At 41.5% G+C, this 24882-nt stretch overlaps 1 protein-coding gene across 1 annotated transcript in view; it reads left to right on the forward strand.

Annotated features, from left to right (window-relative positions):
* Positions 1–23542, forward strand: part of LOC131693692 (uncharacterized) — a 43326-nt gene extending 19784 nt beyond the window's left edge. The window contains exons 2-4 of the mRNA XM_058981742.1: positions 764–1811; positions 10105–12803; positions 18155–23542. Coding sequence (XP_058837725.1) covers positions 773–1811; positions 10105–12803; positions 18155–22138 — 7722 coding nt within the window. The 5' untranslated portion in view covers positions 764–772 and the 3' untranslated portion in view covers positions 22139–23542. The remainder of the gene's footprint in view (positions 1–763; positions 1812–10104; positions 12804–18154) is intronic.
* Positions 23543–24882: the final 1340 nt, after the last annotated feature.

Here is a 24882-nt window from a genome sequence, read left to right on the forward strand (position 1 = left end):
CTACCCTCGCACATATCTGAACTGTACAATGAATATCACATTCAGAATCACGGCCCGCTGCAATTGGCTTTTAGTAGTGTTTTAGTGGGAATCAAGTAGTGGTACCAGAATCAAAAATATCATTTTTCATTCTGAAAGTGCGAATATATTGCAATTATCCAATTGATACGCTTATTGTATATTAAGGTGGCTTTAGAATGTACGTGTAGGAACAGGCATTCTTGAAATGGGTCGTTGGATGTACAGTAGAGCTGTCGCCTTTCATTTTCGGGGCTATACATGTGTACATCTATTGATGAAAACAAAATGTATCATTACATAGATGCAGACAAGTTTCTTCCAGAAAAGCACTGCCAGTCAGTGGGAGATGGATTGTACACAGACACACATAGCTGCCATGTTATTGTTTATAAACAATAACGATTATAAACAGTTGTTATTATTCATGGTTCATGCTAGTTTTACTCACAAGAATTAATTACTGGTACTTCATCACCACTCATTTGAACACTAACAGTTATCGAAATTATGTGTTGAATACAAGTTATTGCTTTTTGTCATATTGGATTCCACTGGAACAGTATTGGGAGCGACAGTTTCTGATAGTAGCGAAAAATCAAATTTTGAAACTTTGTTAAAAACCGATAAAACATAGTACGATTCTACTAACCATAACCTACTGGCAATCTGTGTCAATCATTTTGCTTTAAAACATATGAGTTATTAGAGAAAACTAATTGATTTTTCTTTCGCACTTTTCTAGATTCCAACTATGGACGATGAAGATGAACCAACAGCGTCTCCGCCCATCACTTCTAATGAAACTACACAGCATACTTCTACGTCAACAAACCCTCCGCACGTTTCACCAAATTCATGCAGTGAAAACGAGATCCCTTTGGATACTGAGGACAGAACAATAGAAGCCACTACTGGCGATTCGCAAGAAGAACACTGCAATGAGCCGTGCGCAGTTGAACCAGATCCTAAGCAAACGGAGAATGAACACGAAACGAATGAATCATCAGAACACATTGAGTCTACAGATATCGATATGCAGCAAATGGCCCCAACGACTGAAGAAACTGTACGCGAGACTGAGGCGGATAAGCAGGAAATCGCACAACCAGAGAAACGGCCTCTAGTGCAGCCAGATGAGTTGGTGGATACCACTACTGAAGCGAAGGGAGAGTCCATGGAAGGTCATGAGTTCTCTCCCGAATTACCAGTGCAGGACACAGGTGCTTCTGTTAGCGACTTATTCCATCAGGTTGTTGATGATGATTCTCTGCGACCAGAAATAATTAAGGATAATGAGCAACAAGAGGAAATTGCAGAACAGATAGTGAAACATAAAGCAAATGGGAATTTAGCGAGTGAACCAGTTGAAACAGAAAGTAGCCTAACTAGCCAATCTCAGGATAGCTTAGTAGGTAACACGGGAGACAACGCGTTGGATGCGCCGCAGGAAAACAATAATGATTTTTCGCCGCGACCAAACGACGATAACACCGACAAAAGTGATTCGGATATGTCTCCTATCCAGACGAAAGTGCAAAGCAACGATGAAGAACCTTGCACAGATGACGACGGGGAAGATCGCATAGAGATCGACGCAGATGATGCTGATGATGATGATGATCGTAGAAGTAAAGATGCATTGAGCAAGCATCAGCTAGGCGAAGATTCTTTGAATGAGGTAGAACGAGAAGTAGAAGAAAGTGAAGATCGGATGGATTTTAAGGACGGAGACAACAATAAGAGCGAGGAGCAGGAAGATATTGAAGCTGGACATGATAGTACAACAGCAGGTAAATTAAATTTCTGATCGCATATCTCGTTCGGGTGTAGTAACACTGAGAACTCACATACAAGTAAGTTTTTCAATGTGTGTATGAAATAAAATTGTTATTTTGAAATGTCAATAACAAGTAGCAGTTTGCTACTAGCTAGCGCTACGATCGGATAGCAAGCACTATATGGGCCTTGCGTGCAAACATGGATTCAATGGTGGGTGATTCATGCATTCGAATCTGTACGCGATGGTAATTTTCAATGTATTTTCATCGAAATGTTTACACAGGTTTTTCGAAAAAGTTTGTGCTACCTTGTATGTCTGTTCTCTGTGGTAATAATTAATTAATTGGCGAACGTGATATTGATGACATAAAAAACTACATGATCATTGAAACTATATATAGACTAGCAGCAGAAAAACATAAAAAATAAAACTACTAACATTCACACGGTGTGTTTGGTAGAACAATTTTATTGGAAAAAAAATCGGCATCGCTAAAACTTTAGCATTAAACTCAGCAAACTTCAATTCAGCAACTTTTTATTTTAAAGTTTTTTTGTTTGAAAACTTAGACTTTTCAATGAAACTGGTTTAGATTTTTGCCCCTAGGTAGTGCTTTAAACATTCAAATATTACCAAAAGTGAGAATCTGATGAACAATTTCATTGTGTACAACTTTGTAGAAAGCTACATCGCGATCTAAAATCGCCAGAGAAAGCTATTAAATTTTTATCAAAGTTTCTAGATTCGCACGGGGCCTATTGGTTTAAAAGTTTTATTCCAAAAACATTTTTACTTGTAAAAAAACGGATTGCCTTATTTTAACAGTGTGCTCAGAAGAACCTGAATGCTAGCAAAGTATACCTTTAAGCGTAAAAAACATAATTCCAGATTACACCGTTTTATACGCACCAAAGATATTTTAGGATCATGGAGATATAGAGAAGAGTAGATAAAATTTGAACGAAATTAAGACTCTTTTGCAAGATGCAATGCAGAAAAATGAAACAGTTTTCTTCTGTCACAGATATATTTGCTTCTTCTTTTTTTTCCTTCACTCATTCTGGAATATGCTTGATGTAATCTTGAATCAACCTTTTTGCTCTTTAGCATCCTGTGGGATATGTTTGGCCTATATTTTAACTTTATGTTTGATGAACCTCGATTAGATATTCAGTCATTGGATTTGATTTCGATTGAGAATCTTGATTGACAGTTTTATTAAGAATAGAAAAATAATTCGATGAGATTTATGTTCAAGTTAGTTAACTTTTGGGAATCGCTGTACATTGAACAGAAATCGCAATAGTAAATGAGAAATAAGATTGTACGTCGATTCCCGGTTTACCATTTCCCGGAAAACCATTTTCCGGAATGTCATTTCCCAGAAAACCATTTCCCGGAATGTACCATTTCCCGGAAAACCATTTCCCGGAATGTACCATCTCCCAGAATATTATTTCCCGGAATGTACCATTTCCCGGAATACTATTTCCCGGAATGTACCATTTCCCGGAATACCATTACCCGGAATGTACTTTTTCTCGGCAAATATTTATACTATTGAAATCTAAAGAAAACATGTAATTTGAACTTTAAGAACAAATCCAGAGCTATGTTGACTTACATATAGGGTATTCTATAGCATTCAAAATCTTATCATTTTATAGAAGGCAATATCATGAACAATCCACTAGAGATTTTGAGCCGAGTTTATAGAAACAGCCCAACGAATCATGTGTTTTTTACCTTCCAAGATGTTTGTGGACCTGCATACACGTGATAAAATCCGTTACTACATTAATCAACCTCTTGAAAAGGTATAAGATTATCGAATAAATTTGGTCAACACCTTTCCACACCTCCTTGTTCATAAAGTGTCATTTTCGCCTAAGATCCGGAGGAATCTGAAAATATATTTTTTCTGCTGGGAGTGGGACTTTGTACACATTGGAATTTATCTGAATTTACTGTTCAATTAAACCCAAAATTTTTTGTAAGTCCTTGTTAATCGTCTTCTTAATCCATAGGCCCCGCGCACACCTAAAAGCTGATGAAGTTTTGATAATTTTCTCGGGTGATTTTTTATCGATTTATAGCGTTCTACGAAGTTGTAGATAATGGGATTGTTCATCAGATTCTCACTTTTAGTATTTTTTGAATGTCTATAATACCAATTAGTAGCAAAAATGCGAATTAATTTCATTAAAAAACTTAAGTTTTCAATCAAAAAACTTTAAAATAAAAAGTTGTTCTAGACCCCCCGACAGAATATTTTAATTTTACTTTTAAATGAAAAGGAAAAGTCCATTCTTTCATATCCCGAAGTTTTACAGATGCCGATTTTTTTTGAATAAAGTTGTTCGACAAAGACACCGTGTTCAGTATATAAATTCAGGTATCACGGATTGTCGCTTATACATGGTAAAAGAAAAAAAAAACGTAAGCGTCTAATCAGTCAAAACGTACTTAAACCAAAGTGTTTTCCTATTATTCTTTGTATTTTTGTATCAAAAAATAATGACATCCGCCCTCACACGCAAAGAAATGTTTCTTTCAGATTTAAACCAAAAATCTGTCACAGGTTGACAGCCATATAAGTTAACTAAAATATTCCGTCATAGGTGTGGTATAAGATACAACTTGAAAAAGTACAAAGTTTTTGGGAGACCACCTGTTTGCTACAGAAAGCATTGTATGGTTAGAACGCTACGCTACTCCACTATTCTAGTAAGGATGGGTGACACCTCTCCGAAATAGCAAGTCGAGTAGTAGTACTGGATGCTCCCCATCTTGTCACATCATTGTTAGGCCTCTAAGCACGTTATAAATCCAGCACGAGAGTAAAACATTTAGCCTAATGGACGATTAGCATATCGAATATTTGGACAAATTTTGAGAAGTGCGCTTTATTTGGCATCATTATTTTTAACGTCTGGAAAACGGTTATTTGGCATACCAGACATTTGGCAGAATTTTGAAAAGTGATCACATTGAAGGTCATTTGACATAACGGACATTTTGCGATGATATGGCGGTCAATAGTTCGTAATGGAAGAATTGTTCGCACAGTTAACGAAAGCTAGCAGAAAATCTCATGGTCGCAATGATCCTGAGAAAGCTTCCGAGTACTTACGACACGTTAACCACCGTATTAGAAGGCAGATTGGACGATGATTTGACGCTGGAGCTGGTAAAGCGGAAATTGATCGACGAAGCAGTGAAATTTCAAGAATCGTTGTCAGAATCGGTACTAAAGGTGGTTACGGCAACAATTCAAGCAAACATGTTACTGAAAGAAACCGGGAAATAAACAAAACCTCTGCCGGTTGCTTGCAAGCAACAAAGCAAAGAAACGAAGGCTGCCTAGCAATTCCAAGCAAAAGAAGTTATCGAAGAGAGGAAGACAAAAAGGGGTTGCGAGGATGGATCGTCGATTCCGGTGCCACAAGTTACACCGTGGGGGATGTAAAAAATCGTCAAATTAGCGGACGGAAAACTCGCCATGAATCTAATATCGGTCTCGGCGCTGACTCAAAAGCAGGCAACAATAATGTTTGATGCCAATCGATGCAGAGCCTGCGAAGTAAACGGTCTTAGCTGTGGCGATGTTTAAATATGGGCACTATCGACTGAAACAATCTCACGAGGCAGTACCAGCCATAGGAATCGGTCACAGTAACGATTGCCAATACGTGCGGCACAGATTCGGTCACCGGGACATGAACGTAATCAACCTACTGAAAGAGAATTTGGCGAGCGGACTTTAAATCACCTAGTTTGGTTTCCAGGAAGAATGTGACTTCTGCAGTAAAGGCAAAACACGCATGTCTCTTTTCCCCTGAAATCTAAATCCAAATCAAGAGATTTGATGTCACAGATGACTCCTCTCGGTTCTATGTTCTCCATTTTCTTAAAACTAAGTCAGAAGCAACAGCAAAGATAGTGGAATATGCGGCGTTTGCAAAAAATCACTGGGCTTTGTCCCAAAGCCGTACTGCAGAGATGCTACCAGCTTTTTATAAACGCCAAAGGGCCACCTTGTAGAGATGGCATGATACCTTCTATCTAACGCCAAATTGGAGCTGGTATTTTGGGCAGAGGTTGTTCATCTCCAAAATAGGTTTCCCACGAAACCTATCAACGCCACACCGCACGAGTTGTGGAATGGAACAAAACCTAAATGACGGATATTTGGCGAAAATTGAATTTTTGGAAGCAGCGCTACATCCACAAATAGAAAAGGAAGAAGCTCTCCAAGACAGCACAGAGACTAATCTTGGTCGAGTACTTACTCGATCACAAGGCTTGCCGATTCCTGGATGCATCTACACGAATGGTGGTGTTACCGTAATGTAATTCTAATTCTTTTAAGATGTGTGTTTCGTAGGATTAAATTGTAATAAGCTAGCGTAGGAGCAACGGTTAATTTAAAGTGAAGGATGGTAAAAGAGGAGCTGTGGATCAGATCGCAGGTTTGGGTGAAATGTGCCGTGGATTGGAGCGGAAAATGAAACGGAAATAGAGAGAGTGAGAGAGACAATGAGCGGGAGTTAGAGTTGGCTAGGAGGCTACGATGGAGGTTATGGGATAGTTGGAGAGTGCAGAGAGTGGGTAGAGAGTGCAAGCCGTTTTCGTGGACCTATCGCTACGGCCCTCGCAAAATAAATTTGACTAAAACAAACGCTATTGACTGAAAAGTTACCGCTGCGTCCATTTCCGAATTGGATCACCGTGTTTCTCTAGAAGATAACGGCTTAGCGTAAAGGACCCCCTCGCATGACACGATTACCTCGTGCATTCCGGCATTTTTGCCTGCTAAATGTAAAGGATGACTAGACCTGCGCGCGCAAATGCTGAGCCACCCGTTTTTCGTGGTCCCGGATCCAGTAAATCAAAATCCCCGTGGCTCTCTCGGCGTCGTAGCCCACAAAACATAGCTTGACTTACCTGCCTGCCGCACGTGTCATCCATGATCATCGTCGCTCGCTGCCTGCCGCCATCGCTCATCGTTAAGCCGTCATCACCACCACACCCGAACTGGAATAAATTTGTAAAAACCGTAGGAAGTTTGTACTTTACTTAGGACTGTCACACATCCGAAAGCTTCCCTACTTCAACAACGCCTTGGACTCGGAACTAAAGAGGCCTTGAGTGCCCACTCTAGGACTCTCATACCAGGAGTCGGAGCTTAGACAAACCCCCATCTGCTGGGACTTTGCCCCTTCCGAGATGCTAAGTTTGTGGAAGAGTGGATTGCAATGTGACGAACAGGAAACAGAAGAGATATTCGATCGTTGGGTCGGGTAGACCGGTCTGTTCCCTAAAATAAGAGACCTGCGTATCCCATGGTGCTGGCTCAAAGAAACGGCCGTGCAGTTGTAGGATCAGCTTCATTTGCACGTTTTCGTCGATGCAAGTGAAATCGCTTTCTCTACCGTAGCGTACTTCAGAGTGATCAAGACGGAGGGCAAAGCAGGGTGCTTGTTGGTCGCGGCTAAAACGAAGATCGCATCGCTTAAATCAGCAATTCTGGGCAGCCGTTCGATGTCGTACGTTCAGGAGAATCACAACGTAAAGGTGATGCAGCACTTTCTATGGAGTGATTCCGCAATAGCGTTGGCCTGGTAACGCGACGATCATCGTCAATACGTAGCGTAGCGTAGGGGAGATATTGATAACGACAAACCGCTCAGAGTGGCGCTTGGTCCCCAGGAAGGCAAACCCTGTAGATGCTGCAAGAAAGTGGGGCAAGAATCCGTACCCTGAAGTTACCGACGAGTGGTTCAAAGGACCGCGGAATTTCCTCGGCTTCCCGAGAAGAATTGGTCGAAGCAACAGAAGTCTTCAATGGTACCTGAAGAGGAATTGAGACTCTGCTTTCGGATCCATAGGTCAATTTTTTCGGGGCTGTGGTTGATTTTTCTAGATTCTCGAAGTGGCTATGACTGCTAGGTGAAGTTGCGTACGTACACCATTTCGTGGACAATTGTAGACGTAGATGTCGAGGAGAGACCGGAGTTGCTGCATCTTAGTCAAGAGGAAATGAAAAAGGCGAAGAAAACGCTTGTGTGAATGGCGCAATAGCAGGATGAGATGATTAAAGTTTCGAGAGAATAGGCATCTAAATTAAGCAGTTTGTATCAGTTGACGCCAACAGTCGATGAATGTGGAGTGCTACGTGTCGGCGGAAGTCTAAAAACTGCGCCACATACATCGTTTGATGCCAGGTTCCCGGTGATTCTCCCAAGAAAACATCCAATTACGACGCTGGTTGTAGACGTTTTTCATCGTTCCTTTCGTCAAGGTAATTCCGAAACGGTAGTGAACGAGGTTCGGCAGTTCTACAGCATCTTCCAACTAAAGAGAGTCGTGAAGCAAATTGCGGCCGTCTATCAGTGGTACAAAGTGAAGAAGGCGATTCCGAAAGGTTCCAAGAATGGCGACGCTGCATGTGGCCCGTTTGCCTTCGTTTGCTCGCCCATGCACGTACACCGGTATTGATTATTTTCGGACCATTGCTGGTGAAAGTTTACCTGTACAATGACCCATGCTGTCCACGTGGAAATTGCACACGATCTTTCCACACGTCCTGCATCAAATGCATCCGTTACTTCGTCTGTCGCCAAGGTTTCGAACGACTGCTGCGGAAAGAACTCAAGAATGTACAGTGTACATTGTACACGAAGAATCAGCAGCAACGTTCACAAACGCACATACGAAATGGGTCTTTATCATATACCAAATGGGTCTTTATCTCGCCAGCTGCACCTAATATGTGAGGCGCGTGGGAAAGGATTGTGCGATCGATAAAGTCAGCAATGGAAGCAACCCACAACAACGGTGAGAAACTGGACGACAAAATTGTCGTTGCACGTAGAAGCCGAGGGTATAGTAAATAGCCGACCATCTAGATGTAGCTGAAGTAGAAGTCCTGACTCCAAACCATTTGCTACTGGGAAATTCTACAGGTATTCGTCAGCCCGCAATAGCCTTCAGTGACCCTTACTGGGCCTCAAAGAATTCCTGGAACCAAATACAATCTCAGCTGAAAATCTTCTGGATGCGCTGGATACAGAACTATCTTCCGATGCTGATTAAACGAATGAAGTGGTTCGGAGAAGTGAAACCCGTGGTTTTCAGAGATTTGGTCCTCGTAGCACACGAAGTCCACAGGAATTGCTGGACGCGCAGAAAAATCAAAGAACTTGTGACTGCGGAAAACGGACGAATTCGACATGCGATAGTTTAGACTGCATAGACCGGCATCAAAGCTGGCCGTTGTTAGAGGTTGAGTTGGGTGGTAAAACTGGGATAAGTGGCCAGTGTTACGGGGGAACGAGAATGTTTTTACCAACACTGCTCTTCTCGGTGTAACTGGTAACTGGTGCTGAACAGTACTGTCACTAGACTGAAACGTCATTCATGGACGATGACAGGAGGAAAGCTGCCATTTTATCAAAAGCGCTGAGTAAGGTATCGCGCACAGGCACAGGAGAAAAAATATTAAATTCTCGACAAACATATCATTAGGGCTTAAAAACCAACTCTCTTTGAAAGGACAAACAGTTACTGGCTAAACATCATAGCAGTTAACGAAAAAAACTATTCTCTTTTGTTTACTACCAGCATCTGTGATTGGTGAGTAACGGTTTGTCCGAAATTTTCTTTCAAAGAGAATTTTGACAGTTGGCTTTTAAGCCGTAATCGTATGTTTGTCGAGAATTATACTAGAGTCACTTAGTTAAATTAGCACCATTATAAGTTCAGTTAGAACTTCTATCTTTACACATCGAATGTTAAAATTATACTTAAGGAAATCACAGTTATCACTGTAAGGTACGGTTAACCCTAAAACTTAATTCTAAAATATTCGACCTAACCTTAAAATCACAGATAAAATGAACTGGTTCGAAACCGATTAATGTAAGTACAACAACTGCATGTAAAACATTTTGCTATCAATAACAATAAAATTCTCTGCTTTGGGCTATCTACCCAAAGTACCGAGTTTATGAATGGCTAAAAAGAATCGGTTAAGAGTCTTCATTGTTCCCGGAACACAAACTATACACGACAGCACACACTTTGAGACAGCCATGTATAAAATACTGTCCTCCTTCTGAGTACCGACATCTACTTGGCACAGTCGCCACTTTATTTCCAAAATTTGGCTCACGGGACGAGTCATTACAAAAAAACATCAATATGACTTGGGGAAGTTTCTTTAGACTATAAAATGTATTAGATGATATTTAAAAAACAATCTTACCAACAATGCTTTTCTCTCCACTTTCTATCCACAGAACTCCACCTGAATGGAGACATCTCGAACGACGGATGTCACGCATCCGACGACGGTTGCCCTATGGAAGAAACCGATTCAACGTCACTCAAACGGCCACGGTCAGTTAGCCCAACCTGTGCGAACAGAAGCGACATTCAGGAACCTTCCAGTAAGTTGCTAAAGACCGATGATTCTAGTTTACTGGAAACAGATGCGCCAGATCCAGTAGAACAAGGAAGCCCTGAGGTTTCACACGAAATCAAACAAAACACGGAGCTACTAGAAAACATTGAACCTTTGAATCAGTCCATTGATTCGGGAAAGTCTTCTTTGGGAGATAGCAATGAACCAGAGGAGGAAGCGGCTTCTTTAGTGCCGACAGAAAGTACATCATCCCAAGAGAAGTCACAAAGCGATCCTCAGGCGGCAAAAGAAGATAATATAGAAGACGACGATTTGGACGATGATAAATCTAGCAGTTCGAGTTCGTCTAGCTCGTCAAGCTCAAGCTCGGATTCCGATAGCTCTGATGACGAGGCTAAGGAAGAAGAAGAAGAATTAGAGAATAAATTATCACTTTGTGAAAAAGACGAGCAACCAGTAGAGAAGTTGGAGTTGATAACTTCCGTGCAGGTACAACCGACTCCGGAACAAACTAGTTGCAACACAGTTGCGCCTGCTGGAATCAAATTCGAAGACAATGAGAGTCGATCTCAATTGGAAATGGACGAATCGTGTTCTCTTACTTCTGAAGAGTATGAAGAGGCTGAGGATGAAATGGAAGAAAATGAAAACGGTGCCAAAATAACTAAAAGTGAAGGACTAAAGTTGTCGATTTCGCTAAAACGGCCCACATTAGAAGGCAATCCAGCACCAGTGATGGAGCAATTGCCTCCGGTAGTTGTGCCACAGCCAGTGGATTTTAGTAACTTCCTAAGTTTAGATAAGATATTCGGTGAGCGGTCCGAGCTGATCAAAATTGATTACAATAGTAAACCGGTGGTGCACAATATTAGCGATAAGGTACAAGAAATGGAAACTGATATGCTTCCAGCTGAAACCGTCCCCACTGAGGGTTACAGTTTACTTGGTAATCAACTAAAAACCAACTACGTCGGTGTTAATTCAGCTGACTTTGTGGTAGACGAATCATCAGACACATTAGATGAAGACAATAGACTAGTTATAGCTGAGAAACAACGCAAGGGAAGAAAGAAAGACAATTCGCCCACCAAACAACCACAGTTTCCGTTACAACAGCCCTGGAATCCTGCAGGTTCATATCCTTCGTTGATACGAACTAGTGTGGCTAAAGGCCCTGCCAAACGACCATATCAGCAACGACCGCAACAATCTCTAATGAAAACGATGCTCGCGAGCAGCAAGATTCCTCAACAGCATTTGCCTATTCCTCCAGCCCTACCTCCTCAAATGCCGCCGGAACAGCAAAGTCCGCTACTTCCCATTGCTCCCCCGCAGCAAGAGAAGAAAAAAGACAAGAAGAAGGTCTTTTTGTGCTCACCATGCGGGACCCATTTCGAAAATTGGAACTTGTTCAAACACATGCGCGAAGTGCATAAGAAGTACATTTGTTTGTACTGCTTAGGTATTTTTCAGTCAGCTGAAAGGCTTGTGACACATCTGGAGGCCAAACATCAGGTGCGAAAGAAGCAGTTTTCTAGTTTTGATGAGTATCAACAGCAGCAGAATGTGGACTCTAGTAAATCACTCTATCTAATGTGTGCTCGATGTGAACACATATTCGAAAAGACGTCCCCGAGCGACGAGCAAGCGATTGTGCAACATGATTGTGCTAATTATTTAGAGAAATGTAACAACTGCGGCTGTCTGAAGCAGTCCAAACATAAGTGTGACAAAAAGGTGGAACTGTTGGCGGCAAGTGCACAGCCCGGTGGACAATTTAACAATTTTAGTTCGATTGGCAATATAAATAATAACGTTAGATTTAGCATAAACAACTACGATAATAGAGCTAGTAGTAGTTCGACGGCTGTGATGTTTAGTTACGATAATCATACAAATAATAATAACGGCAACCAGGATAATCTGAATCAGCTGAATAGTCTAGCCGGTGCAGGTCGACCGATGCTACCGAATAATCGGAAAACGTCAAGCAAAAAAGCTAAGATCACCCAGAGACAACCACTGTCCGATTTCAACGCACAGATGTTGCTTCCTACGAGTGACCAGCCACCGACTCAAATTGTGGAACCTGCAGCCAGCACTTTCATAAGTCCCATTTTACAATCTCGATTAACGAAACCGTTGGAATCGATACCTACACTCTCGTATCCAGCTGAACTGCTGCAACCACCGTCCAGTAGCCAAGAGTCGTTGGATCAACATGCATCAAGGCGGATGCAAGACAAAATCAAAGCCCCTAAGCTTAATTTCAACCAAACCACAACGCTGTCCACTATACCTGCCAGTTTGCTAAACGTAACCGAAACACCTACGGAACTTCCGCCGGTTCCGGAGCTACCGGCACATGTCCATCAGGAAGACGAAAATGTCGCACAACCTCCGCTGGTACCTAAGCTGAAGGTGAAAATTCCGAAGCAGTACTGTACACCCATCGAGAGCGAGGACTCATCTACTGAGAGTGACTACGACTACAACGAAGCGGACGAGGACGATGATGACGACGTGGAAGGTGGTGGCGAGAACGAAATGCAACAGACTCCGGCGATGGCAGAGGTTAGTAGTTCGTATGTTAAACCTTACACAGCAAATTACATTATTGCTCGTAATTGTCCGAACATAATATAGATAGATATTATCTACCTAGTGGGCGCACAGGCTGGGCGGTCCGTACCAGGGTCTGCCGTAGTATGCAGTGTTTATTCGAGTCTGTATCAATTCGCATAAAGTTATTTGGTATAAGCTTATTTAGCATAATTTAGGAATATTTGCCATCGTGGATATTGGCAGCGGGCCATTTGGCGTAAAGTTATTTGGCATAAAGTCATTTGGCATAAGGTCATTTGGCATAGAGAACATTTGGCATAATGGTCATTTGGCATAATTTGGAAAATTGATCACACTGAAGGTCATTATGCATAACGGACATTTGACATAACAGTTATTTGGCATAATGGTCATTTGGCAAAATTTTCAGAATTGATCGCACTGAAGGTTATTTAGCATAACGGACATTTGGCATAACTGTCATTTGGCATAATGGTCACTTGGCATAATTTTGAGAATTGATCACACTGAAGGTCAGTTGGCATAACGAACATTTTGCACAACGGTCATTTGGCACACCCATGACCCATAAGGTTAAAGCTGCACTAAGCAATAGTAATAATGTGTCGGAAGCGGCGGCCCCTCGCAAGCAAACCAGTGATCCACTCGTTTGTCCGGATTACTTAAACATAGGAGCTATAAATTAGTTTACGTCCGACGGAGCGACAGCGATGTCAGACAGTACGCAACTTGAAGCGATGTGGCGCAGCAACATTAATCGTAAATGTTTTTATTAATTGGTAAAGAAGAATAATCTAATTAATTTTGGTTCAAGTTCAATTTTAGTACTATTGGTAAACTTCCCTCGAACGATGGAAGTTTACCAACATGCAATCAAAATACATAATACATACAAGAAAGGATATACTCAAAAAACTTCCTGGCAATCAATAACTTTATCACTGCATATACCTAGGCCAAACGACCGTTATGCTAAATTACTGGTTTCCTTAACATAAAAATATTTGTGCTGAAAGATCTTCAGCAGTAGCACGGCTCAAAATTATGCCGAATTACCTGACTTCCCGCACAGTCGTAAATTATGTGTTTCCCTGTAGCTGAAAAAATGGCAAATGACCTCCAGTGTGATCACTTCTCAAAATTATGCTAAATGACGTTATGTAAATTGACCCAGACTCCGGAAAACCATGTACTGATATAATCTGCCAAAGCTCATTTCTTTTCACTGAGTCGTACACCGCCTTAAAATCAATGAGCAGATGATGGGTCTGCAACTTGTACTCCCGGAATTTGTCTAGGATCAGCTTTTTCAGGGTTTTCAGCTCACCTATAGCCAGAGGTGGGTAAGAAAACCAACCGGTACGTACAGTCACTGGTATGGTGCTCAAAGTCTCAACACGTGTAAACGAGCGATCCACATCGTGTGCGGTTTTGATTTCGTTCACACGGTAAACGAAATGACAACCTCGACCGAGTGTCGGTTTTGAAAACCAAACCGAGTCACTCAGCACCGTTTACATGTGTGCACGATTTTCAACTCGTGTTAATGTATTCTAAACAGCGGTATCAGTTCGGCTTTAGAAAACCGAACCTGTTTTTTTTCTGTACGCGGTGCTTCGGTTGAAAGAAGAGGCAGTAAATTCATGTGCAGTGCTGCCGAATAAACAACTGAACAACTGAATTGAATGAGGTTAGTTGTTGAGAGTCGATGGGGCAATATCGAAATGTTAGGTTCTGGGCGATTGTTAACGTTTCACAATTGATGTTCTTTACCATATTAACAACCAAGATAACGGACACGAAATTCAAAATGGCTATCTTTCTTGGCGAATAATCGTATGAAACCGATAAATGTAGATATGTTTGATTCGGGAAAGTCGTTGATGTTAATGTAACAATGTTGAAATTGAAATTAATGACTTCAAAGAAATCAATAAAAACAATGAATTCAATACAATCAATGAAATCAATGCGATCAATGCAATCAATGCGATCAATCAAATCAATCAAATCATTGAAATTAATGCTATCAATACAATCAATTAAATCAATGAAAACAATGAAATCTATGAAATCAATCAAATCAATCAAATCAATCAAATCAATCAAATCAATCAAATCAATCAAATCAACCAAATCAATCAAATCAATCAAATCAATCAAATCAATCAAATCAATCAAATCAATCAAATCAATCAAATCAATCAAATCAATCAAATCAATCAAATCAATCAAACCAATCAAACCAATCAAACCAATCAAACCAATCAAACCAATCAAACCAATCAAATCAATCAAATCAACCAAATCAATCAAATCAATCAAATCAATCAAATCAATCAAACCAATCAAATCATTGAAATCAATGAAAACAATTAAACCTAAAAATATGCAATATTTGAAATTCCAAGGTACTTTCAAACTTTCAAAGGAATCCCGAAGATGGATGATTAAATCTAAGGTGATCGATGTAAAAAGAAATCTTTATTTTAAGTTACATGTTTTGTTATATTTATGCAGTTCCACATGTTATTAAGAATTAATGAAACATGTCTATTTCCGTTCAAAAAGGTCTCTGTTAAGTTTTACAAATAAAATGTTCGACAAATTTTTATCGTTCAGCTTTAATCTTCTGTCTGTTAAGATTAGGGACAGCGAACTAAAAGAACGCTCCACTGACACTTGCGTACATGGGACGGCCAATGCCACCTGAGCCAAGGCGTAGAGCTCAGGCTCACATTTTTTTAAACCTTCCCAATAAATGAGGACGTTCTGGTTCTGCTGACCATATCTTTTAAAATGACACCCATATTGATGGTGGTTCTCACTATTTTGTGGTAACCGGAAGTCGCCATCTTGGGTTTCAAAATGGCGCTAATAGTCAATTTTCGGTGTCTGCTGACCATATCTTTTAAAATGACACCCATATTGATGATGGTTCTCACTATCTTGTGGTAACCGGAAGTCGCCATCTTGGATTCCAAATGGCGCTAATGGTCAATTTTCGGTGTCTGCTGACCATATCCTTTCAAATGACAACCATATTGATGCTGGTTCTCACTATTTTGTGGTAACCGGAAGTCGCCATCTTGGATTTCAAAATGGCGCTAATGGTCAATTTTCGGTGTCTGCTGACCATATCTTTTAAAATGACACCCATATTGATAGTGGTTTGTGGTAACCGGAAGTCGCCATCTTGGATTCCAAATGGCGCCAATGGTCAATTTTCGGTGTCTGCTGACCATATCCTTTCAAATGACACCCATATTGATGGTGGTTCTCACTATTTTGTGGTAACCGGAAGTCGCCATCTTGGATTTCAAAATGGCGCTAATAGTCAATTTTCGGTGTCTGCTGACCATATCTTTTAAAATGACACCCATATTGATGATGGTTCTCACTATCTTGTGGTAACCGGAAGTCGCCATCTTGGATTTCAAAATGGCGGTAATGGTCAATTTTCGGTGTCCTGACCATATCCTTTCAAATGACAGCCATATTGATGCTGGTTCTCACTATTTTGTGGTAACCGGAAGTCGCCATCTTGGATTTCAAAATGGAGCTAATGGTCAATTTTCGGTGTCTGCTGACCATATCTTTTAAAATGACACCCATATTGATAGTGGTTTGTGGTAACCGGAAGTCGCCATCTTGGATTCCAAATGGCGCCAATGGTCAATTTTCGGTGTCTGCTGACCATATCCTTTCAAATGACACCCATATTGATGGTGGTTCTCACTATTTTGTGGTAACCGGAAGTCGCCATCTTGGATTTCAAAATGGCGCTAATAGTCAATTTTCGGTGTCTGCTGACCATATCTTTTAAAATGACACCCATATTGATGATGGTTCTCACTATCTTGTGGTAACCGGAAGTCGCCATCTTGGATTTCAAAATGGCGGTAATGGTCAATTTTCGGTGTCCTGACCATATCCTTTCAAATGACAGCCATATTGATGCTGGTTCTCACTATTTTGTGGTAACCGGAAGTCGCCATCTTGGATTTCAAAATGGAGCTAATGGTCAATTTTCGGTGTCTGCTGACCATATCTTTTAAAATGACACCCATATTGATAGTGGTTTGTGGTAACCGGAAGTCGCCATCTTGGATTCCAAATGGCGCCAATGGTCAATTTTCGGTGTCTGCTGACCATATCCTTTCAAATGACACCCATATTCATGGTGGTTCTCACTATTTTGTGGTAACCGGAAGTCGCCATCTTGGATTTTAAAATGGCGGCAATGGTCAATTTTCGGTGTCTGCTGACCTATACGCATCCAAAATATTACGATTTCTGTTCACAAGTCCGAATAAGAAATATTATGAACACATGTTATGAACCTATGTATTATTTTCGTACCGCAAAAATGGGTTAATATTCTATACCATTCTTGCTCTGAAAATTTTGTCGAACAATTTTTGCGCTAAATGATATTTGACCCGCTTTTGCCTGAAGTTTTGATAAATATACAATTTCGGATCTAAGGGAATATTTTAACCCATTTTTGCTCTGAACAACATTTTAATCCACTCTTGCTCTCAGTCTCTCATATAAAAATAGCGAAGGCTAATAAACTTCCTTTTACTTTCGATTTTTGGGCAGTTCCCCATACCAAACATACCCATATTGCAAAGTTCCTGATGATAAATCATCATAAAAATGCCGTAATATTGAGTTAAGGTAAGTCATTTATTTTCTTCCAAAATGACGAGGAACATTTTTTTTTGTACATGGAAGATGTCTCAGAACAATTTTTCAATTACCGAAAAAATACCTGACATTATATCTAAAATAAATATGCACTGAATTTCTAATAAAAATTCTGGCAGCACTAGCCTAGCCGATTAACATCAACCCGAATACACAACCGGAACACAGCCGAATTTTGGTTTCGGTATTCTCGTGTTTCGTTCCATACTCGTGCACCGGTAAACGAAAATCAAAACCAAACCACAGTGCTGTGTAAACTAAACTCGGTTTGGTTTTCGTGTCTCGTTGAAACACAACCAGCGGTAAGACCGCACACGATGTAAAGGAAACACAAAATCGTGTGAAAATTTGGTTTACCGTACCGGTACTAAACCGGTTTTTCCCACCTCTGCCTATAGCGTTCTTAACCTCGTCTACTGTTGGTATGTCCACATCTTGTCCGTCATTTTCAATGGTTATTCTGTACTACTTGGACACACTGGGTTCGATCATAGACGACTGGCTTATGTGACCAGCGCCTTAAACCTTGTACGCCCACACCAGGGCTTTCCTACTAGTGTAAAAAATAGCTTATAAACACTATGACATGACAATATTTATCTAATTACCTATGTACGTTGTTTCAGATTACGTCGCATCCGCCAGCAATGGATCACCTTGTGGACACACCAGCTTCGACTAATTGCCGGATAGAAGATGACATGAAACTCGATCCTGTCGAAATGGACATCGAGGAAGAAGGTGACAGGCAACCGGTCAGTTTGCCACCAGAAATGGGTCCAGCTCCGATGCCACAACATCATCGAACAGAGATAGAAAAACCTGCCTCACCGGAACCGATGGCCGTGGATGAAACAAGTCAGCATCCAGTGCCATTGGATCATGAGCAAGCTGCACCAGAACCACCGGTTGCAAAATCTTCAATAGAACCGGAACCACCATCGGATGGTATCGTTATAGCGGACGAAGACTCTCAAATGTTTGACCTGACGCTTGACGAACCCTTGGACAAAATTCATATACGAGACTTCATCAAAATTTGTCTCCAATCGACGGTTCCCTTTTGTTTGTACTGCAATCACGCCAGACGAATCGCCGTCAATGGTAAATATCTGGCCTTGCATTTGATAGCAACGCATCGTTTTCAAGCGACTGTGAACAGCATAACGGCCGAGGAATTACTGCCGGCAACGATTGTTCAGCGATTTAAGGTCTGCCTGGACGAGTTGGAACCGATGTTCTTCAACTTGGAAACGTTCGATAGTAGCTGGACCGCGGAGCAGAAAGCAGTCACCTATCCGAAGCAATTTGAATGCTTTCAGTGCCGTTTCATAACAACGATCCACAAGGAACTGTACCTGCACAATCGCAAAATGCACCAAAAGTCACTGCTGATTTGCTTGATGTGTCGTGCTAATTTCTTTAGTTACAGTGAGTTACTCTGTCACATGTGTCCGGGAGCACCCAACCGCCTGGGTATTCTGGATTATACGTTCCGGTGCAGTTTGTGTAGTATTGATGGGATCCCCTCGGCTTTCCGGTTGATGGTACATTTAAGAAAACGCCACTTTGCGTGCGATGTGTGTTTGGAACAGTGCGTGGAACAGGGTGCGTTGTCCAACCACGTGTGGAAACATAAGTTGCATCATCTGTGCTATCGGTGCGGAATTGCCTACCGCAACAAAGCGGACATCTTGAAGCATCTATTCTGGAAGCACGGAACGGAAGGAGTGTTGTGCAAGAGATGTTTACAAAAGAAGTGGCCCCATGTGTATCATTTCTGTGCACCACCTGCGCAGTTTATTTGCGAGGTATGTCAAATGGGTTTCGGGAAGTCGCTGGCACTGAAGGTGCACCAACGGTTACACAATGGTGAGGAAAAGTATCCCTGCAGTGAAGATGGGTGTGAGAAAAAGTTTATTTCAAAGAAATTGCTGTTAAAGCATGTTCAGCGACATTACGAACCGACACAACCACCTCTTTCACCACCCAAAAATAAGGATCCGACACCGGAACCGGAGCCAATTTCGAAACAGAAAGTGGAGGAGCAGGAAAAACCAGTGGAAGATACTAAACCCGCGAAAGAAGAGTCCATTGATGACGGTAAGGTAAAGGTAGAAGTCAAAGAAGAGAAGAAAGAATCCGATTTGGGGAAGCCTACAGAAAATTCACGAAAGAAAAAGAAGAAGCGATCTAAGGAGGATCAGGAAAAATCACTAACTGATTTGATCAATCTTCCAGCTTTAAATCTCTCGGAAAGCGATAGTAGTGACAATTCAGATGCAGAGAATTCGAACACTAGCAGTAAGAGATTCGTGTCTGTGCCGGGAACAACTCTGAGTGAGAGTTCTGGTGATGAACAATCTCCTGCGTTGAAAAAGGAAGAACCAAAAGAAGATGCAACTACCGAAGAATCGACGCAGGCTGGAACAGAACAGGTTATGGCTATTTGGAATAACTTTAAAAATTATCAAGCTAGTAGAACCAATAGTAGGAGGGCATCTTTGGCCGAAGACATAAGCGAGGAACAGTTTGTTGATAAATTGTTAAAAACAAAGATCCTGCATGTTTCTCAATCGGATCACGACTATTGCCGCATGACAAAGAAGGTTTATCCTCAGATCAAAGCAGCGGAGGCAGGAGAAACAATTGTGATCGATGATGATGGAAACCTGGAAGGTGTCAAAAAACGAGAGTCTCTACTGAAAAGTTCTACACAGAGCAGCCATTCGAAGAAACAGAAATCTCCTCGAAAGAGAAAACCTTCTAAAAGTGGCTCTGATTCATCATCTAGTGGTAGTGGAAGTGATTCAGATTCAAGCTGTGAGTGTGGCTCAAACTGCAGCTGTAGTTCGAGTAGTTCTGGAAGTAGTAGCTCATCCTCGGACGATTCGGAAAGTTCAGATGAAAATGCTGCGAAAAAGAAAATTAAGGAGGTAGAAGATAGGCTGGGAAAAGTGAAAGAGGAAGAACAGCCACCAGAGAAGGAGGAAGTTCCTGTGCTACCACCTGAACCTGTCGATCCCGATACCATTATCCGTGAATCAGACCTAGAGACAGACGAATCGGAGACGGATGAAGAATTCTACGATGACCATCCTCAGAAGTTGGCCAATCAGATGCTGGCGGAGAAGCGAAAACAGCTTCTACAACAAACTTGTATGAGCCCACTGAACACCTATGGAATCGTTGAAAACAGTCGACCATCAACGCCGTCTTTGCCACCGGAAGAGCAAGGTGTCAAGAAGAAGGTTAAGCTGAAAAAGAGGAAGCGCGAAAGAAAGTTAGCTAAGAAAACGCCTTTGCAGTTGTTGTCGCAGAAACACCATATGAACATTCCTCCTCTTCTGAATCTGAATCATGTCGATCAGTTTTCACCGGTTCCAGTACTTCAAGCACCACCGCTGACAGCACCACCGGTGTTTCATCAATTAAACAGTCCAAAGATTCCACCTCTAGCTGATCATTCAACACCAAGCACACCCTTGAATACTTTTACTTCGAAGTCTTCATCCAAGACTCTGTCCCCACGTCTTAGCACAGGAAATAGCTCGGAGTCCGATGCTCCACTGAAACGATCTCAACGTAGCCGCAAACCGAATAAATTCTACGGCTACACTAGCGATGAGGAACCAGCATCTGCGTTAACTCCTCAGGCTTCCAAAAACCCCGAAAAGTCCATCCTTTCCGTTATGAAGCCAACACCACCTCCCAATTTAGTTTGGAGCAAAGAAGACCTACCGTCACCGCCGATAGTGAAAACCAAGACTCCCAAACTCAAACAACCAGAGCATCATACTCCGGTTACTAGTCGAGTGCTTCCTTCGCCAATCACACCCGTTCAACAGCCTCCTCGTGTTGTAACAACGCGCATCCCTCAGGCTCCCGTTCACCACATCCATGCAAGTCCGATGAGTACTCCTCACCAAACTGATGCCGACAGCGATTCCAGTCAGGAAGGCGTTCTCCAAATTAGTCACAAACCCATGAAAACTACTCCCCATAGGCCACCACCACCACTACCGAAACTAAAACTATCCATTGCGAAGAAAACGCCCGTTCGAGGGACTCCAAAAGCGCCAGGCTCTCGAAAGCGAGGTTCCGCTAAATCTAAAACCCCAAAATCAGCACCGCCAACTATCCCTCCGGCCACCGCCCGTTCTCTGGCTCCGGACTTCCCTGCGCCTGTAGTTGCCTCAGCACCTCCGTTCGAACCACCCATTATGGATACGAGGATCCCGAAGGTTCCACCACTCGGATCGTTCCCCAGTATTACCACAGAGTTTTTCCCTCCCAACCAGATCCGTATCCCTGCCGGATGGCGCCCACCACGGGAGGGTGAATCCGTTTACTGCTACTGTCGCTGCCCCTACGATGAAGTATCAGAAATGATTGCTTGTGACGGAGACAATTGCCGAATCGAATGGTTCCACTTTGAGTGCGTCGGCATAATTATGCCCCCGAAAGGTAAATGGTTCTGTCCAGAGTGTAAAATGAAACAGCAGGGAAGCGGTGCCGAACCAACGCCCTTTGTTATTGGTGCCGGATCGACGGGCTCTGTCATACCAGCCACTGCCACGCTCGGTGGTCCCGCCCGTATGTTGCAATAAACCAAGAAGGTGTGTGATTCTCTTTGTGTGTCCACTGACCCTCGGGGTGGAGAAATGTCGTAACATTTGATGGAAACCATATAGCGAAATGAATAGGAAATATGCGGAAGTTGAAACAGACATTTGCTTCTAACATCTCCCTTATTTCTATTTCTAACAGATCCTAAGCATAATAGTCAACACAGTGAATTGTCATTGCTCTCGAATAACAGTTCGTGAAATGGTTTTCGTTAATTGGGGGTCTAACTATCCGGAGGTCTTAATGTGCTAATCAACTGTTGTTGTCACTGTCACTGAACCGATACAAAATGGAGATACCCGCGCTTCAAAGGCAGTGACTCCTGATGAGGCAAGCTCAGGGCATGGGCTCATTCTTGTGTTTTAGATTTAATGCGGTGGAATAAATGTGTTTCTGATAACACATGTTGTTACTTAATGCTACCAGTCACTCGATTTAGCAAGCGCGACAGCCTCATAACAAAGGGATCTAGTATTTAATCAAATCAAACAGGAGAGCGACAAAAATAAAATTACTTATGACCCAGTAGCAGTGCTATGTATACATAAATATGAGCAAAATATGTAAAATAAAATAAAACATTACAAAATCATTATAGTGAATAAATACTACAAGGAGAATCATCTGGACTGTAGAAAAATAAAAAATAAACCATAGTTTGAAAACGCTTATTTTTCAACAACGCGGTAGATAGTTTGTCATCCTATTTTTCACTTGATAGATAGTTGTGTAAAAATTAGAATTAGTCCTTGCCCTACGGGCAGCCACCTTACATGAAGAATACAATACATGGGTCGTATATTTGTAGAGTTTTTACAATTAGTTTTCTTCGAGTTTTGTTTCTGATTGCAAAAGTACATACAAATAAATTAGTGTCTATTTGAGCTACACGTTTTTAGTGAACCAATGAATGCAAACAACACACGCTTGGGAAGGAAAGTTTATAAAACTTTTTTCTCGTCAACTTTATTTTACAAATGGAAACTAATAGAAAGCTGATATTAGATTTTAGTAACCACGAGGAAAGGGAGGACACCCGCCCGACGAAGCTCACATCAGTCATAATCGAACGAAAACAAAGAAGGGTGAAATTGGGACTGTAAATGAAATAGTTTTCATCGGCGTATAAAACTATAATGGCAGATACCTGAGACAGGCGATATAAAATGTTATTGAAATTGTAAACAGAATTAAGACGACAAAGCTGACGAAACTCGCTAACAGCGAAAGTTTACAAACAATGCGAGAAAAAAAATGCTAGCTCGTGTGTAATATTGTAGCGAAGGAAGTGTGAATTACGGGACACTTAATATGATAATGTGAAGTTTACTGAAAATTCTGTAACAATATACCAACACTGACTAATGTTGATACTGAGAAAAATACGACACTAGCGTTTTTTTGCTGCTACAAAGAAATCCCGATGCTTTCCTTTTCGTGATAGTTTATTAATGTTGTTTTGAGCATACAGTAAGGAAACGGTGTCTATTGATAGCAAAACTATCAAGTTTGGAATTTTGCAACAATGCTTTTGTAAAGAAATATAGTGTTGTTTGCCAGATCCTAAACAGTATTATTTCGCTTGCAATGGGCGCTGTTTCAACACTAATCCGTTTCAACTCACCCTGGTTTCTTCTAAGGTTTTTTAAACAATTTTGCCTTTCTTGTATAGAAAGGCAGTGCAATCACTCTGAAAATCGACAACATAAGTCAGGCTCGGAGAATCGTGTGCCATATCATTCGACTGAATTAGTCTAGAAGCGATGACTTCATATTAAAAAGACTGATATCTCCTTCCTTCCCCCATGCAAACGAGCGACAGAGGTTACAGAGCCTCTATTGAAGGAAGGTAGGAAGCTTAATGTAAAAATGTATATGTGTGTGTGCATCACTGTGGGAAGTACCACCTTTAACCGCAAGTGGCGTTGCTGTTGCTGTCTCCAGATTCTGGACAGAGTTGCCAGTCTTCTTGATATGCAGTTTTCGCTAGAAGGGAAAATATCTGTGTGTACATATTTCTATCGATAGGGAATCTTCAAAAGGTACCACGACCTATTGGCTCGTACTGTAACCCTTTCTATGTCTCTATATCCTCATTGTCCTCGGACCACCGTTAGGTGTACCTTGGAGAGAGATTCGGACGAGGCGTTGATCCATGATCTGTGATCCTCTCGTTTGCCCGGTTTGCTCAAACATAGGGGCTATAGCTAGTTTAAACATCAATCGAGGTAAATATATATTAAGATGTTCCGTTAACAAATTGAATCAATTAAATTAGTAATTATATAATGCATGTGGAAGTTCATTTAGTATAACGTCGTTAGTAAATAGTAGCTCATAAAGGTTATGTGGCGAAGCTAGTGTCATGCGGTTTTGCCGCAATTACCGAGGTCGAGGAACCGAAGCGGAGGTCCCGCCTCAGCAAACCTGTGATCCATTGGTATCCATTGAAACATAGGGGTTGATTCCTTCTTTAAATATGAGCAGTTCTTTGAGTTTGTATACCAAATAGCCCTCGCAATCATACTGGTGATCCACTCATTTGCCCGGTTTACTCACACTTAGGGATTGATTCCTTCTTTTAAACATGAGCAGCTCTTTTCCCACAATTAGGGGTTGATTGCTTCTTTCAAACATGAACAAATCTTTGGATCTGCATAATTTTGCAAGGACACTGTTGATCCACTCGTCTGCCCGGTTTACTCAAACATAAGGGTTGATTCCT

The sequence above is a fragment of the Topomyia yanbarensis genome, chromosome 3 (genome assembly GCF_030247195.1).
Source record: "Topomyia yanbarensis strain Yona2022 chromosome 3, ASM3024719v1, whole genome shotgun sequence".
Lineage (NCBI taxonomy): Eukaryota > Metazoa > Arthropoda > Insecta > Diptera > Culicidae > Topomyia > Topomyia yanbarensis.